Source organism: Sylvia atricapilla, chromosome 5, assembly GCF_009819655.1.
Source record: "Sylvia atricapilla isolate bSylAtr1 chromosome 5, bSylAtr1.pri, whole genome shotgun sequence".
NCBI lineage: Eukaryota > Metazoa > Chordata > Aves > Passeriformes > Sylviidae > Sylvia > Sylvia atricapilla.
This window is the reverse complement of record NC_089144.1, coordinates 11628418-11647005: the sequence shown is the minus strand read 5'-3', so window position 1 is coordinate 11647005 and position 18588 is coordinate 11628418. Positions and strand designations below refer to the sequence as shown.

Genomic DNA, 18588 nt, shown 5'->3' with positions numbered 1-18588 from the left:
TGCAGAATTCTGAAGGAATTCTTGCAGGGGTTACACAAGTAGGTTTTTTACCAAGCCTCCCTTGTGTACTGTCAATATAAGCATGTGGTGTGTATAAAAGCTAGTAACATGACAGATCACAAACTTGTGGATCATATGTGTGACTAATGTCTGCTTAATGTTTAATCTGTGTTATGAGTAATTTCAAATAAGGTTTAGGGAAAGAAATGTTTCAGATTGGACTAATTAAACAAGAACAGGTGTAAACACCCTTTACCCCTGTAAGTCATTTGACTCTGGACTGAACTGTGAATGCATGAAGACATGACCACGTGGCCTTGTTTTGAGGCACATGGAAAATTATATAGATGATTAAAACTGCACAGGTATCACATGATAGTGGCAAAGGTGGCTGTAGAATGAAAATAGCAATTCTCACCTGGAGAAGTATTTCATTTGGAGTGATCAGTCATGTAAAGTATATGATTAACTCTGAAAGTTGATATGAGGCACAATAAAAATAAGAGCAATACCTCAAACAGATGAGAGTTCCTTCCCTAGGTCTCTGCCTCACTTTAGATTTAGAATTTGGGACATTAATCAGAACATCAGGGTTTTTTTGGGTTTCCTCTACAATTAGTCTAACAAGTAGGATCTCCTGCATCAAAGGGGAAACTGTCTGCATCAAAGGGGAAACTGTCTTAAGTTCACTTCCCTTTGCTTAAAAAGGGTCAATAAGAAGTACTCTAAATCAAATAATAGTGAATTTTAACTGTGATGTGCCATAAAGATTATGAATATTCCAGATAACTATTTTAAGGTGTGCTGGGTGAAATAGTAAGAAGAAAGTACTGTTCATCCTCCTGAACTTGCGACCTCTATACTGAAAAATGTCTGGAACCAAAACTATACGTGTGTTTCAACATGCCTTGGGTTTTAAATACTTTATATTAATATATATATTAAGTTAAAAAAAAATTAGGGAAAAGGGGAACTGACTGTCAATAAAGCTATTGCTGTGATAAACCTCAGACTGGGAAAAGGGCTGTTTTTCACTTTCTCTATCTGTTTTATTTTTTTAAAAAAAAATGAAAATCCATGTACAACAAGGAATGAAATTAAACTGCAGAATTTACCAGCACACATGCATTTCATCATCTTGCTTACATACACCAGCACTGAGTCAGAAATACTCTCTGAAATGTGCTACTCTTGCAAGCACTACCTAACTTTGCTCTGCTATTAATCACCCGTGATGCAAGCACTCCCACCCATTTCTGAGAACAGTGTAGGCTGTCTGATAACTCACAGGCTTCAAGCTGCCCTTATAAAGTTGTTCCACTTCTGCATACTTCCTCATACTGCTAGTTTCTCGGTGAAGATGAAGCTCCTCATTTACATAGTCTTGCTGAAGTCAACTCTCCTTGCTTTAACAAATGTTTTTGCAGTTATTTTAGAAGAGGAAGAGAATGCTAAAGAAGCAAAACTTACTGAGACTTGTGCCATAAGGCTCAAAACTAATCGGAAATGTGATGAAGGAGAGGATTGTCCTTATCAGATAAATTTGCCTCCGATGACCATTCAGATACCCAAAGAATTCAAACTGCTTGAGAAGACTCTCAAAGAAGTACAGACCCTTAAAGAATCAGTAAACAAGCTGAAGAAATGCTGCCAAGATTGCAAGCTGCAAGCAGATGACAACCAAGAAAGAGACAGAAGTAATGAATTCCTGCTACCTAACACTGCAGAAAACAGCGAAAGCCAAGATAACAGAGTACAGGAACTGCAAAGCAAAGTTAACAGAATGGCAACCAGCCTAAAAAATGCAAAGAGCCAGATTCAGACACTGGAGGGTCGTTTAGAGAAGCTGAGCCTCATAGACATGAACAATGTGGAACATTATGTTGACAGCAAAGTTGCAAATTTGACATTTGCTGTGAACAACCTGGATAACAAATGTTCTTCTAAGTGTCAAGCAATGCAAGCAAGACCTGGTATGTAATCTGTTAATTCTTATTGCCTGTATAAGCTTTCTGTGCATTCCATTAGTATTAGGTAAACAATTTAAAATATATTTTCCCCAAATATCTGTGTTATTAACTTCACAAGTATCTGATCTTTTAGTGTTTATTTATACTCCTGTAAAACATTTCAGCAGCCACTAGAGGGTTACTGAGAGCTGCAGGTGTTCAGTCTCTCCTAGAATCGGACTTCATGAAGGGATTTAAAACACTAATTTTTAAAGAACAGGTTTTTGCAATTTAATAAGTAAGCCTGAAAAATTAACTTTATTTTACATCATAATACCCTTCATTAGAGACATTAAACATCAGTGACCTAAGGGTAAATTTTTTCCAGTGTGCCTTAGAAAATTGCCTTTTTATTTTTCTCACTGCAAAACTGCAGATACTTTGAAAAGCAGTGCAAGACATCATCAATCATCAAGTGAATATAGCAAAATGCTTAGTTTTTAACAGATGGTTAATAAAATAATTTTCTTATCATCACAGCAAACATCTGAAAGGCTCAGGTAAAAAAACTTACTAAAAGCACTTCTAGACTGGGTTGTCATTATTGTAACATTAAAACCTTTGCATTAATTTAATATATAAGCAGCATAAAATAAAAACAGGTGTTATCACTGAAAATCCCACCTTTTTATCATGTAACTCTCCTAATAAAGGAATAAAACCAATGCTCTCTTTCTAATGTTTACTGGTATTAAGGCATGATTGAGGGGTTTTCTAAAAGTTTTTATATTACATATAGGAATCCTTGAAAACAAGGAATGTTCCCTGGATTGTCAGTGTATTCTACCACTTAGATATCAAAGATAAGAAAAGCTCTTGAGAGACAAAACAGAGAAAGATCAGGCTGCATTACAATCTTTAAGTCTCTTGCTTAGCAAGATTAAAATAAAATTGTTCTTCTGTCTAGACATATTGAAAATAGAAGGATCTGCAATTGTACAGTGTATGTACACCTGAAATTCTTGAAAGTGTTCTTCTTTGAAAAGAGCAAATAAGTAATACTAAAGGTAATGCTTTTACTATATCAATGATCAACTTAAATCAGATAAAATCACTACAAATCAATTGTCTTCATTCAGATACAAAATACTCACAAAAAGAATGAGCAATTTTTTGTTATATTAATAATGAGCAATGAATCACATTCAAGTACAGTAGGTCAAAACAGACTAAATAACAGACTAAATTAATTTTTTATATTCCTCACATTTACTGAAATGCTGGGTAGTGTTCATGGCACATGATCATGTAGATATTCCTTATATTTTACAGCAATATGCTCAAAGCATTTGTAGCAGCAATATATTCATTATGAAAGCTAGGAAGAAAAACAGCTACAGCTTTTTCCTATACAGGAGCAATTCTTTCATCCACTGAAATGAATAGTAAAACTTTATTTAAATAGGAGTTGAAATAAGATTATAAAAGCATTTTATCTGAAATGTGTATTCTCTGTTAAAAATTGCTCTGAAATATTGCACCAAAGATTGCACATGAAGTTCAGTGAAATAAAGAATTTATTGTGGATTTAGATTTGGCTTTCAAGCCTTTGACTTCTATACTTTGTGGTTTCATAAATGTCCAATTTTCAGGCAAACAAGTCCTGAATCTTACTCCCTGCTGCAGCCTGAGATCACTCCTCTCTTTCAAGAAGTAGTTCGTCTAAATTTTCTAGGAAAAAATACAGCAGAACCTGCAAATAGACACACCCATACATTCAAATCTGCAATAGGAATGAACATGATGGTTTTGACTCAACTGAGAACTTTTGAGAGCTCTCCAAATCACTTAAGAATATGGAATTCTAATACCATGCTGTTGAACAGAATGATATCACTAGATGCCATTGTGGATCAAAAATGGTTTTTCACTCTGAGGAAAAAACCTTGGGGTATTTTTCTTCTGAATAAAACACATCACCCGTTGGTGGCAAAAAGGAAATGTTAACAGTAGATGCCACCATTCTTCCTTTCTGTAAAGCCAGCAATGCCACATACACAGGAAAGCACTATCATCTTCATTTTTCTAGGAGTCACGCAATCACTACAACAGATGTGACAATTTCATTACTTTTTTCCTGCTTCCTAAAGTCAACAAGAACACAAAGCATTCCTAATGGTGTTACGTTCACTATCAAATGATGTTTACTTAACAATAGCCAGGTTAACATCATTCCCACATGGACAAAGTTCTTTCTCTGACACACTGCCAGATGGAGCTATAAATTGTAGGCAGGTTGTGAAGCTGTACATTTAAATCCAAAAAAACAGCATGTGTGTAAACACAAAGCATTAGAAATATGGACTGAAAAAAATCAGGCTGAATGTGCACAAGATAATGAAAGGATAGAGTAGAAAAAAGGACAAAAAGGAAAGCAAATAATCAAAATGCCCTTATATTAGTCATTTTGATTTAAAAAATGTAGTTTAGATGGGTTTTTTGTACAGCCATCTGATGCAGAGATCCTAGATGACATCTGTTGTAAAGTAAATCTGATGGAAAAGGTATTTTGTATGCAGCTGAAATTGCTACACTTTCCAATGTTAAAGTCTCTACAATGCAAGTTCTGTGTGCCATATCAATCTGTTTAAAAATGTTTATATATTTAAATTGAAATTATGTTTATACTAACACTAACTGTTCTTTCACCAGTCATACAAATAATGCAGAGGGACTGTGCTGACCATTACACAGCAGGAAGAAGGAGTAATGGAATCTACAGGATTAGCCCTGATCCCAAAAATGAGAGCTTTGAAGTTTACTGTGACATGCAAACACAAGGAGGCGGCTGGACAGTGCTGCAACGGCGTCAGGATGGCAGCACTAACTTCAACAGAACCTGGAATGACTACAAACATGGCTTTGGAAACCTCAGCAGGGAGTTTTGGCTGGGCAATGACAAAATTCACCTCCTGACAAGGAGCCAGGAAATGCAACTGAGAATTGATCTGGAAGACTTCAATGGGATCAAAGAGTATGCAAAATACGACCACTTCTACGTGGCCAACGAGTACCTCAAGTACCGTCTCAGCGTCCACGGCTACAGCGGCACGGCGGGAGATGCCCTCCACTACAGCAGGCACTACAACCACGACCAAAAGTTCTTTACAACCCCAGACAAGGACAACGACAGGTATCCCTCGGGAAACTGCGGTGCCTACTACAGCTCTGGCTGGTGGTTTGATGCCTGCTTGTCAGCCAATCTCAATGGCAAGTACTACCACAAGAAATACAAAGGGGTTCGCAATGGCATTTTCTGGGGTACGTGGCATGGTGTTTCTGATGATACTCCCACTGGGTATAGGCAACCCTTTAAATCAGTAAAGATCATGATCAGACCCAAAAGTTTTGTCCAGTAATTCTGCACATTTCTCTTAGCTAGGTTGCGTTGGATTGCACTTAAAATCATACTTACTCAGTATTATACTCAGAAATCAAGTATTCAGTTATGTTTGGCAAAAGATTGTTCTAGACAAAACAACATACTTCCACATCATATTTTTAGAGACAGTTTGACCTATATAATGTATTAAAACCAGCATTAAAATAACTGAATAGATTTGCTGAAACTTAACACCATTTAGGTCTTGGTTTTGTTATGTAAATATTCTAAACATTGCTTTTGGTGCTTTTACTGACTGTAATATATCACATTTTATGATTGAAAACTTTTATATTGTCTTCCATAAGTTGTGTCTACATTAATACCTACATTTTAACCGCCCCCCAAAAAATCAGAGGTGTAACTAATATAAATTTGTCAACACTTGGAAAAAAAATCTAGTCTCTCTAAAACAGTCTTTTTCCATCATTCAAAGGTATACCACAGCAATATCAATATAATTTGGGAAAAATACTAAAAATTATTATGTTTAAAGAACTAGAAAACAGAGGGCCACGTGGTTTGCCCAAAGACACAGAAAAAGGCCTTGAAGTAAACAGAAAACGAAGATTCCTCAAATTTCATCGCTTTGTCAAAGATTTTTCAGAGGAGTTGGTGGAAGAACTGAATAGAAACAGAGGAAATAATTATAAATTCATGGAATCATTTAGATCACTGAGTTAACGGTTAACACAGAACTGCCAAGTCCACACTAAGCCACGTCCCTAAGTGTCACATCTACACATGGAGAGAGCATGTGTTGAACAACAATGTTCTTGCTGGTTTTGGTTCCTCCATTCAAGGTTCCTCCATTTGTCATTTGTAGGACAAGGGAGCCATTAGGTAGCTCATTGCACATTCATTCAGGCATGTAGACAGGTAAGAGGAAGACACATCAATAAGAATCCATATTCTTTGCATTAATGCCTTTAAATACATACAAAGAGTCTCCAGTGCTGTTTTGCTTTCTCTTGAATCCTTTAGGTAAGTCAAATGTTACAAGATGCTCTTGTAGAAAGTCAAGTTCTCATTTAAATACTTCGTAATCTAGACATCATTAGACCCTCACACTAAAAAAAAAAACATAAATGTTTGGTAACGTAAGAAAATACTGTTATTTTCATTTTTAGACTACACATTTTGCAGTCCCAGAAACATAAAAACCTACTGTCAATTCTAAGCAGAAAAGAGAATGTATGATCAAAGATTTTTTCTATAATATAACAAACCCCAAATTGTCAAATAGTGCAGGAATTTCAAATTAGAGATACTGTTATTAAATCTCACATTTAAGCGAGCACAAATTTGATTGCACATATCTAGACCATGTCTCTAGAAAGATAGTGACCAGCACTGAGTGGAGATACAATTTATCTCAGCAAGAAGCTACTCTACTATCTTGCTTACACCAATCCTGAGATGCAGAAAAACTACACTAAGGCTCTATTTCTTTATCAATTAAAGTGTGGTCATCGCTGGCATAGCTTTTTGATTAAAAGAGACATAAAAAAAGAATACAAGTATACATCTGACCTAATACTTTTTATAAATATGATGTCTACTGTTTTTTTAAGATTACAACAAAACTATTATGGTTATAAGTTATGCAAATGAAAAACACTGGCAATAGCTAAATTGTAAAATATTAATATATATCTTAAAGAAGTAAATACTTTGAAGTATAATTCAAATGTAATTTGGTTTATTATATTTCAATTTTAAACAGCAATGAAAAGTTTTAATTGCAAGATATATTATCTTTGCTGGAGAATATGTTTTGAAGCTATAGAATATTTATTTTGGGATAAAAAATAGTTGTCTAAACAAAACAAAAAAAGCAACTGATGAAGTATTGGTTAGAAGAGCAAATAACTAATTGCATATGATTATATTTAATTATCTTGCATGAAATGCACAATTTGTTCCTATTCATTATACAATAACTAGCTAAGTATGATTTACAGTACCTACAAGCTTCTACTTGAAAATGTCTTCTTACTACTAAGTTGTTACAAGAAAAACTGTCCTTCTTAAATCTTGTTTAAAGGAAACTTTGTAAAACACAGAAATTCTAACAGAATAAGCACATGTGACTAAAATCACCTGCAAAAGCTTTGTCTCGTGTCTTTAAAAACAGAAAGCAAAAAGAAGAAAAAGAAAGTGTAATGCTGTTACAGAAATCTGATTATTACCTGCCTGGAACTGTTGGAGATGAATTTCTGTCAATGTGTACTAGTTTTTACAAACTGTAATTCCATCTATTTGTTGCAAACATTACCTGTTTTTTCTTGGTGTAATAAAATAAGAATGTCCCATTGTTAAAGCTGTACTACTGTCATAGATGTACATGAAGACTATCAAAAATTTCCATAAATAATTTAATTGATTTTCTGTAAAAATTGAAGCAGTATGAAAACACTGATAACCAACACAGAATGACTATGTGACATGCCAACAGAGTATTTCCTTGTAATGGTAGTTTCCTAGATATCTGTTTTATGACCCTTCAGCTGCCAGATAATACCAAGGGCTGAAATCTCAGATTTTTTATTTTGATCTATTCATATTTTGGAAGAGGAAGTAGTAATTGCTTAATGGAGAGTTTACACAACTTCTATCTTTAACATGAAAGAGGAGAAGCTAACCAATGTTTTGACTTTTCAGATCACACACAAGAGTCATCAAAGCATGTGAATACAAATACCATCCCACATTGAATCATACAATTTTTTATACAAAGAAAAACCCTTGATCTCTGCCTAAGGCTTAATAATTCAAAACATGTCTTTCAATCTATGGAAAACATCTATGTAACACTGATTAACATATGAAAGCACTTGTGGTTTTAATCCTGCTAATATTTAAATGGCGAATTTTAGTGGAAAAAAACTACAAACAGTGGGTTTGCTAGCAAAATTCCAAAGGCTTGTTTCCAAAATATAAAGCCCATCCGTGCAATGCGAGCAGCCAAGCAGATTGTAATGTCTTGGCTTTCTATGCATTGCTTAAACAAAACCAAACCAAAACTAGAAAGAAATCCCCAAACAAACAGAGAAGAAATGAAAACAAGGTTTGAAAGCACTGGTGCTTTTTCCTTCCTTTTTAAATGCAAATACCTGTTTCCTTAATAGTGTTTATTGGGAAAGACTGCCGTCAAACTTGGAGTGAGCTGAGAGCAATATGTAGCTTAATAAATTGGTGGGGAAAAAACCTTACTTTTATGTGTTTATTTGGAAAATAACTTAAGATGATTGCCAATCCCTACCCAGACACCTGGAGACAAATTAAACCAAAATCAAACAAAAGAAGTGCCAAATTTACCTAGCTTGTATGATTTACATGTCACAGAAAAACCAAAGTGGGAAGGATGCAACTTTGAATTTTCATAGGGAAAAAAAAAAAAAAAAGAAAAAGGGAATATAATTAAATACTGGCCTACAAAAAGAATTTAAAAATATTTAATATATTTTTAGATTTTTTTCTTGTGTTTGTTTTCTTTCAGGAAAACAACAACAACAAAAAAAGATAAAATGGTACACATAGGCCAGAAGACATTGTCATAAGTTTTAAAGAAAAATGGCTAAAAAATACTATCTATAGGTCATGTTAGATGCAAACATTTCACATACTAAATGGATCTCTTTCATTTACTGCTTTAATTGAACTTTTATGGAGTTACAGTACTTTTGCCAGAAGTTAATTTGGCTGTCATGCTCAATGGTAACCAGAAACAGAAAACAATGTTTTAAGGTGGTATGTTAAATACAACCCTCACACAGGTCATGAGACCATGGAAATTATGAAAGCAATCTTATTTTTTCAGTCCTCATTGATCAGGTTTTTTTCTGATCTCAGTAAAAGAGTAATCCATTTGGAAAATAATAATGGGAAAAAACAACCCAAATTACCTGATTATGTTCATATAATCAAGACAAACTGGAAGTTTAATTAAGATTACATTTCAGCAGGAATAATATGCCATCATTTAAAATTACATGTACAAAATAATAGTAGGTTTTATACACTTTAAAGCAATTACATGGAGTGAATGATTTTTATGGAGAAGCAGGATGCACTTTGATAAACAGAAATTCTCATGCCTTTCTTCAGACAGAGTACAAAAGCCTCTGTGATTCTCTCTGCAGATATTTAAGGCTCTGTTTATTCAGGAGTATTTGGACACAGGTGCTTTGAATAAGTAAACCAGGAATCCCTTTTGTAACATTTAAAGTAACCTCATGTGTGTAAGAGATGTTTCTCCACCACTGATGTTTTTATTGAATGTATGACTGGTTAACATTGCTCTGGCTTCCTCATCACGATTGTGCTAACATACAAGGCCAGGTAGACCTAATTTTTAGTACAAATTCGCCTTGTCTCATATACATATTATTGATGAGAAAACAGGGAGAGAGAGATAGCTTTGGAAAACAGTATAGCAATATACTTGTCAAGTCTCATGAATTTTCTCATTTTTCTCAGAAACAGCTGAGAAAAGGCCAAAATACAAGAAGATGTTACAGTTAAAGGTTATTCCTTCCCCTAGTCTCACACTAGAGAGCTCTAGGTATGAAATCTGCGCACTTTGACTTTATAACAGCATAGAAAAACAAGACATCATAAATACTTCGAAAGAGGCTTTTCAGAAATGAACAGAAATACCATCTGCTTTGTGATTGTTCAAACACACCTAAACCACTTCCTGGCCTTGTTTCCTGACAATGCCACCTGCCAGTGGTAAAAAAAAAAAAACAAACCTCTCCATGGAATGAACATGTTCCAGCTCTGTTCCCAATCCTGCTCTTTGGAGGCACCTGTAAATTCACCCATTTCCTCTACAGCTATTTTAGGAACAATCAACTTTCCTATTGCAATAACAATTTGCTTAAACATTCACAATACAAATTATTTCCTACTTGCTGGAAGCTGTTGCAATAAACCATACTCCAGCTTACAGACACATTATCAGCTCTAGCTGACTTCCCATGTGACCATTTCAACAAAGTCAAAAAAGGTTTATTTTATTAGCAGTCAGATTGCTGTGCCTGGAGGTGGAGACAACATCTGCTTTAGGTGTCTGTGCCAACATATTCAGACACTTTTTGTCGAGCCAGGAGCCTTTGAAGCTTGTAGTGTGGAGTGTGCCAGGATCAGCTTAAGTTTAAAAATCTTGTTTGCTTTCAAAATACTAAACTGTGTCAAGATTTTTATATCTTTGATAGAGCACATGCATATTTGGTAAGTACTAAAACAAATTATCCACTGCTATAGTTATCATGCAAAAATATAATGATGATCATACTTTATAATGGCAGAAAGCATGCTACAGAATGTGTAAGGAGACAGAAATTAAAATGGTACTTATGTAAAAAAAATAAATCTATCCTAATCTACCAAGGTAGCTTTTCTGGGAAACTTTTTATTTTAGGACAAATAAATTTTTTCAAAGGAAAGTTGTTTCCACCCACCATTTAACCTAAGTTAGGAGAGAATTAAAAGCCAGTTTTTATCAAAAGAAATTGGAAACAACTGTAATTTCTAGAATGGCATTGTTAGATGTTACTATGCCACTGAAGAATTATATGAAATATTGATTCTTAGTACATATATTTGAAAGTTGAAGGCAGCCTTTATGTGATTTCCTCTTCTTCCCTGCAGCACAGATGAGAAAAAGGAGAAAAAAGAGACATACCTTTCTCCCCTCAAATAGCATTCAAACACGTGCATGATTCTTTGACATTAAACCTCTTACAGACAGCAGATAGACATGAATCAACATCAGATTATCAGAAACATTATTTGCTTGAGGATTCTTTGTCATACTGTTCATTTTTTGGTAAACATGGAGATTCTGCTCTGTGTTTCCACTAGGACTGAGATTTTGGTTAGGATCTTTATTAGCTATGTCTCTTATGTCTCTTTAGCTCTATGTCTCTTTAAATTTAGACAATGTACATGTATGACAAAATTAAATACATTTTTTGCTGCCTTTTAAGAATCAGATTACATATACATGGCCTATAATGCACTAAAATCAAAATAAATCCAGCATAATTTATTGCATCTTAATGTAGCATTTACTCAAATGATATATTTCTCTCATCATACAGGTATTAGATGATGTAGTTTTCCATGAAAATTATTAACAGATGCAGACTGATTTATTTCTTACACTAGAAGAAAACAAGGTATGAGGAAAGATTCATAATTGAAGAAATTCAAGTAGAAGTTGCTCTTTGGAGCAAAGATCTTTATTGCAGGGACATAATAAAGGCTAAAAGAAGTGGAAAGTTCATTTTGTTAATGTATGGCAGTACCCTAACCAACAGAACATGAGATGTCAACTTGGTAATAAATAAAACCACTTGGTGAAAAGAAGTCATGATGAATTGGGTGGCTTTTGTTTGAACTCTGTCAAGCTTTTAACATTTCTACCTAACCCACAAAGCCAAATAATGTTACTATGTTTTATTAAAAATAAAGGTGAGAGAGTGTGCATGCTTGACTTCTTGCTCTTTGTATGTTTGAATATCTTCTGCTTACATGAGAAGAACAAGACTGGCTTGATTGGAAGAGGGTATATATCTGTTTTTAAAGAAATCTTATAATAAAAAAGGTGTCCCTTCTGATAAGTACATGCTGGGCAGGCATAAATGACCACTCAGTGAAACTGAGATAATATGCTACAGTTCTGCTGCTGTGGAAAAATCCTGAAAGCTATTCCAAGTAGTTGAAGCCAGCATCAATGCAAGAACCTCTGTGGTGACCAAAGTCATATATTTATCCCTGAATTTTGTACAAAGTTCAACAAAAGAAAACAAGTACGTCAGTGGAAAAGAAAAAATGTGAATAAGTGATGAAAAGCCAAACTCACCAGTAAAGTTCAAGCGCAAACTGTTAGAAATTATGGTAAAATAAATGAGTCATAGTTCTCTTCTAGAAATTGACAAAATGACCAGAAGACCTCATTTATGAAATATTATGCAAATTGCTTACTTTATTTTTCCACAGCATGTTTTTTCTTGAGTTGGGAACAATTCTAAATATAAGTTTAGCCTGTGTATGCCATTAATGGTTTACAACGTCATCAGTGTTAAACAAGTCAGCTTTAAATTTGATATGCAGAATAACCTCTTTGGAAAGATTTTTTTTTACAAAAAAATCAGGCAAATAATCTAATAATTTTCTAGAATCACTCTAGAAAAGTTACTTTTCACCATGATTAAAAATAAGGAAAACAAAGCAGAAATGCAAAATACAGTTTGGAAGGGGCGTGGGGGTACTTTTGTTGCTATCTTGGACAGAGAATAAAGGAGGTGTTCTGCTGCAACAATATTGGAAGCTGTGGGCTCCCCATTCACTGGCACTGGACTGAAAGCAGCAGCTTCAAGCTATGTTCAGTATGATCTAATAGCAGGCTAGGAAAGTGCCAGCCTTATTTTCCCCTTCACTAGAAATTCTTGCCCTGTCCTTTCTCCCGACCTTAGATTATAGGCAGAGAATGAGACCCAGGGTAGCAAACTGATCTGACAGATCCAGGAAGGAAAGAGACCAAGGTAAAGCGACTTTAGGTAACAACTTCAAGAAAAACATGAAATATGAACAAAGTGACAAGAGAGAGATGTACATTTTTATTATAAAGAGGGCAGAAATTGGCTGGTCTCCCTTTTTAATGGGAGAAATGCAAGAAGAAAGATGCATTATTCATTCCAAAGGAAACTTAAACTGGGATATAGGAAAAACTTTTATAAAATCCTGGCAATGATGACATGCTGGAAAAGGATACCCAAAGAGCTATCTCCACCAATTAGAGATTTAAGAACAAACTAGACAAATATCTGCAGAGAATCTACTTCAGTGCCAACTTTAGATTAGATTATCTCTTAGTGACTCTTCTGGCCTTATATTTTTAAAGATCTATTTGATATATATTTGATATTTAAAAATTTAAAATACTTCCAGTATTATGAAAGACTCCTTAACACAAAAAAATTGCAAAAGAAACCGAGCCCCAAAAGGTTTCTTCTATCACCAGCATCAATTAATAGTGCTTCAGGATCCACTTATCTGTGATTTTTCCTGCAGCTAGGGAACCTTTTAAAAAATCATGATATAATTACCTCTACAGATAGAATACTACAAGACCAAAACCAAGACCTCTGTATTCTTATTCCCCTTAAGGCCGTGTTCACTGAAAAAGATAACATCATTATCTATCAAGCACAGCATCCCCAGCAAGAATATAACACTGTTTCACAAAATTTTCTTACCACTTGGAAAAAAAATCAAAAAATGGAGATGATATAGATAGTCCATGGTAACAACTTTCAATTATTATCAGCAAAAGATACACCTCAGAATAATTACTTTGCACTCTTACAGACAGAGAAAGCTGGGGCAAATGGTACCTCATCTAAACACTGAAATGCAGGACTTGCTGTTATGTCAGTGGGTCCCTCTTCCTGGCTAGGAGCTGTTGGAGTCAGTGCACTGGCAGGTGACTCATTCTCAGTCGCCAGTTCTGTGTCAGTGGGACTTCCTTCATCAGCCTGACTCATTGTTTAATGCTCTAGAAAATAACAAAAATAGCAATACAGTTAATTTTACATGATTGTGAAAGATAAATGTGTAGTGTAAAAACCACTGCATCAACAAGTCAGACCTACATTCAAACCACAGGAGTCACAATGTGAGCAAATTAGGTAAGTCTACAGTTAACTTCATGAAAGTCTTCATGCAAGAGGCTGCACTATCACTCTATCATCCTTTTGAGTATTTTTAAAATACCCTGAAGAAAACTCTTATTTCAGTTAGGCAACACAATCTTTTAGTAAATGCACAGAGAGAGAAATTAAACAAGGTTAGAACAAGCAGGGTTATTGGAAAACATAATTTTGTTATATTTATATTATAGAAAATCCCATATTTATATCTGTAATTTAGGAATAGAAATCTCTAAGATACTTGCATTAGAAACAGTTAGATCAAGGACATTCAGTACTTACTTCTCAGAAAGATGAAAAAATGTCATAAGGTTTCTATAATTTCACTTTGTGTTTACTATCTTGGTCCAGTACTTGAGAATTGTGTTCCCAAGCTTCAATCATCAGAACTGAGGTGTGTGAAAATGCCAAGGTGGGTGAAGGAAATGGGAGGCGGAATACAAGGGGATGCAATGCTCCTGGTACCCTGATAAGACAGCAATGTCCATCAGGTTGGTTCTCATCACTACATCAAGTGTGAATTTATATCTGAAAAAAACATCTTCTGGCATAACAGCATCTTAAGAGTTTTGTATATCCAAAGAGCTTTAAAATACTAGCCTTTTGTATGAATAAGCACAAAAGGTGGCAAAAACATTTCAGGATATAACAGACATGGGATGATCCAACTGAGGCAATAAGCATCTTACACAGGGAAGAGAGGGGAAAAGGGACTACTAAGGCACACAGAAATCTTGCCATGACATAGTGAGGTAGGGGAGGCATTGAGCATTTGTAGAGCAAAGCACAGTTCAAAGTGGAGATGGAGTGTGGATGGAGGAATTCAAGAACTTCTTCACAAGTTCACTGAAGTTGTAGAAGGCAGGAATGGAAGATCAGTATCACAGCATTTTAGTCTGAAATTTGGGGAGAAAGATGGTCAACTGCAGATGTTCACCTAACATCAGAAGGTCTTTCCACATTAATTGTTATGCAGAGAACCATTCTGCTATGGAACAACATCATTATAAAATCTGTATCAGATGCCAAAGATGCAGAATCCTCTTCAAATTAGGCAGTTTTGACATCATTCAGCCTTTCACATAACACATGGGAGACCTTTCTCTTTTTTAGAAGAGAGCATCTTACTATAAATCAAGGACAAGCAAAATTTAAACTGTAATAAAATTAAGAAGAAAATTTGAGACTATTTCAATAATATATACCAGATCTTTCCCATGAAACAGACAGTGCAATTTGGCATTCCACAGTCAGAAAGTTGCCAGTCAAGAAAAATATAATTGCATTTTATAATTGTGGTGGGAAAATGGATACAAAAATGTTGTGCTGTTTGTATTCACCTATTGAAAAGTCACTTGTCTATAAAGGTAGTGAAAGTTAAACCAGCAAGTTTATTACTTTCTTCAATACTGTTTGGAATTCTTTCAGGAACATTTTGACTTTTAGAGAGATTTCAGTGTCTGTATTTGCTTATGGAAAGAAAAAGCAATTTCATGATCCTTCCTGGAGGAGTCAAAACATTGTGAAATAACTGTAAATATCATAGAGGCCAAGAAATAAACTCTGAGTTACTGTACATAAACATGTATACACATTTATAAATAACCAGTGATTTTTGATCTGTAAAGAACTGTTGAATATTTTAGCATATGCATTTTGTGTTTATGGCTACTGTTGCTTTATTTCTTCCTCTCAGTTTAGAATTTAGACAAAGGGAAGAGCACTGTGGCAGAAACTCTAAGTAGAACAATGTCAAAATGTGAGAGTTTCATGGATTTAGGCATATTTCTAGATACTTGTATGTGAAACACAAAGTTGACATCAGTCAAAAATACACCTCCTCCCAGTACAGCCATAGGAAAGAGTCCTCACCAAGACTCCAGTTTGCTGGGCAGGGAGAGAAAAAAAAAAAAAAAACCAAAAAAAAAACCAACAAAACTCTTCTGAATTGAAAAGTTGATAGTTTTATGTTAAGACACAACTATAAAAATTTGAGACAGAGAAGAACTATTAGACAGCCTCAGCTGTTGTGAAAAGCCCTTGTCTCCACGTGGTTCTAGGAGGGGACAGACATAAGCAAAGGTGACATACATAAAACATAGGTAGGTTTACGGGACATTAAAATAACTTTAGCATTCTTCCATTACCTGCTACATTACTAACTATATAATTCAGCTTATAGAAAATTGGATCTATAAACTTCAAAAAGTAAAGTGGAAAATCTGTGTCTTTCCATATCTGGTAAATAAACTGTCTAATTGAAATAGGAATGGAAGTTGTCATGATTTCTAACTTCACAGAATAGCCCAACAAGTATGAATGTTTTCAAACTGTAGAACTGCAAACGATATCACAGCCTTGATCCAAGACACAGGATTGCAGAGAACAGGGATTACAAGGTTGTTTTGGAACCTGGGTCAAATCAGGCTGAGAACTGTCTTGTGAAACAGCTTCAGGGCAGCAATAATAATAAAAGTCTAAACTCAGATTCCTCAAACTAATTTCAGCATTTTTACTTGTGTCTCTCTCTAGCAAACAGCAATGTTCATACACAAATCAGTGCAGAACCCAGGTAGGAGACATTTAGCTGCATTGATTCTTTTCAGAGTGACAGATGCAAAAAGTAATAAAATTTTATTTTGAACATAAAGAGATGCAGGTCCATGTATGAAGATGAATCAGCTGTCTCTGTACACTTCCAGCCTACAACTTGCATGCCTGGGGAGGGACAGAAGTACCCACCAGTCATGTGTGGTGATGCTTCCTTGAACCCACCCCCTTTCACCTTGAACTAATACAAAACTTTCAGTATTGGTAAAATACAGGGAAATGGAGATTTTCATTTTACTTTGGTATGACATGAGTAACCAGTGTTCTTATTGCCTTTGAATCTGGCTGCTCGATGTCACCTAATTCTTTTACTGGATGAGTCACCAAATAATCACAACTTTTCTATGCCACTATGTTTATTCTAATGGTGAATCATCATTCGACAATCCCTTTTCTAGGCTGAAGCAGACAATCCACCTGCTGTCACTGGCATGAAAGCCCTTCTCTGCCTTCCACTCTCCTTATCATACTTCTCCAAAACTTTTTCAGTTCTACCACATTCTCTTCAAAGAGAAGGGATGAGACCTATAGATAATATTAATAACAGGAGCACCATAGATTCATTTGATTACACAGTGATCCTATTTCCATCCCCTAAAATTTTATTTTTTTATGCTTTTCCCCTAATGTTAAAGTAGAAGACCTTCTGTTTTAACTGGGAAGAGACAGTGCTTCAGCATGAATTGGGTGTGTCTTCAAACAACAAAACCATGTCAACATTAAACGACAATTGGATTTAGAACTACATCATGTACAACAGGAAATTATCACATGCGTGTGAATCAGAATGGATTGTTTGATTACACTCCCCTCACCACTTTGGGGAAATGAGAGCACACCATGTACCTAAACTGCTCAACCATTTCTGTCATAAGTTCTGCTGTTTTTCCTTGTTTTCAAGTCTCTGCTATTTGGGATAGACTCACCCTGAGTGACCCTGACACACAGACTTTATTTGCTGGAGTTCTAATTAGATATGGCAAAGATAAGGAGAATTTGAGTGCTAAGATTTGCCACTTCACATTTCACATGGTTTCCATGAGGAACTTAATTTCCTCAGAAAATTTCTGGTAGCGTGACAAACAAAAAGAATCCCTGAAATCCAAACCACTGCATGCTTTGCAATGCTAAAGTACAGAGGAGGAAACAAACATCGTATTTGCCTCCCTACTGAACCCTAGACACACCTTGAGAACGAAGAAGATTCAAGGAAGTGGTTCAGAAATACACCACTAAAAATACCCCAAAATATAAATAAGGTGCCCTATTTTCCTAAGTGAAGTCACATTATTTCTTCACTACAATTCTATCAAATGAGTAAAATTAATCCTGCCAAGGCAGACTAAGTTTATACCCTGTGGGCATTTGCAGCAGTTTGTGATTATGCCGTGATAAATTCCAAATACAAAAGTTAGGAAAATATATTCCTTCTCCAGCCTCTCCTGCAAATACTTCTTGTTTAATTCCTCTTTCCTTGAAATTCTAAAAGTGCATCTGATAATGCTTTGGCTTAAAGTCTGCTTTATATCACTTTATAGAACTTCTAGGAATCCTAGGGTTTTTTGATCTTTTGCATGAAACACTGAATATCCTTTGTCATACAACACAAATATCTGGTAACATGGCAAATAAGGATAGTAATTCACTGAGAAATCATGCAGTTATCAAAAGTGAAGTTCTAATTAAATCTTCACTTATAAATTTGATATAGCTGTTTTTTGGGTTTGGTTGGGTTTTTTTGTTTGTTTGTTTTGTGTTTTTTTTTCCCTGCAAATGACAAGCCAGAAAATGAAAGTGGAGAGCAAGTAAATAAGTAAGTAAATAAATGTTTTTGCATGGTTGGAGTCTGTTACATCCTATACCA

General features: G+C 35.0%; 2 protein-coding genes across 2 annotated transcripts in view; one reads left to right on the top strand and one right to left on the bottom strand.

The window, feature by feature from the left end:
• CCDC146 (coiled-coil domain containing 146) overlaps window positions 1-18588 on the bottom strand; it is a 65859-nt gene that overhangs the window by 45440 nt on the left and 1831 nt on the right. Inside the window, 1 exon segment of the mRNA XM_066318718.1 lies at window positions 13800-13960. Within this exon segment, the coding sequence (XP_066174815.1) occupies window positions 13800-13949 (150 nt within the window). The 5' untranslated portion in view covers window positions 13950-13960.
• FGL2 (fibrinogen like 2) lies at window positions 1235-7768 on the top strand. Its single transcript, XM_066318717.1, has 2 exons — window positions 1235-1973; window positions 4662-7768. Exons 1-2 carry the CDS (start codon window positions 1235-1237, stop codon window positions 5366-5368), a joined length of 1446 nt encoding a protein of 481 aa, XP_066174814.1. The 3' UTR covers window positions 5369-7768.

What these genes read in the sequence shown, in the direction of transcription:
- FGL2 (XM_066318717.1), top strand. Translation starts at nt 1,235, where the DNA reads ATGCAAGCACTCCCACCCATTTCTGAGAACAGTGTAGGCTGTCTGATA. An exon ending in AGCAATGCAAGCAAGACCTG is followed by an intron (nt 1,974 to 4,661) that starts GTATGTAATCTG and finishes TTCTTTCACCAG; the next exon opens with TCATACAAATAATGCAGAGG.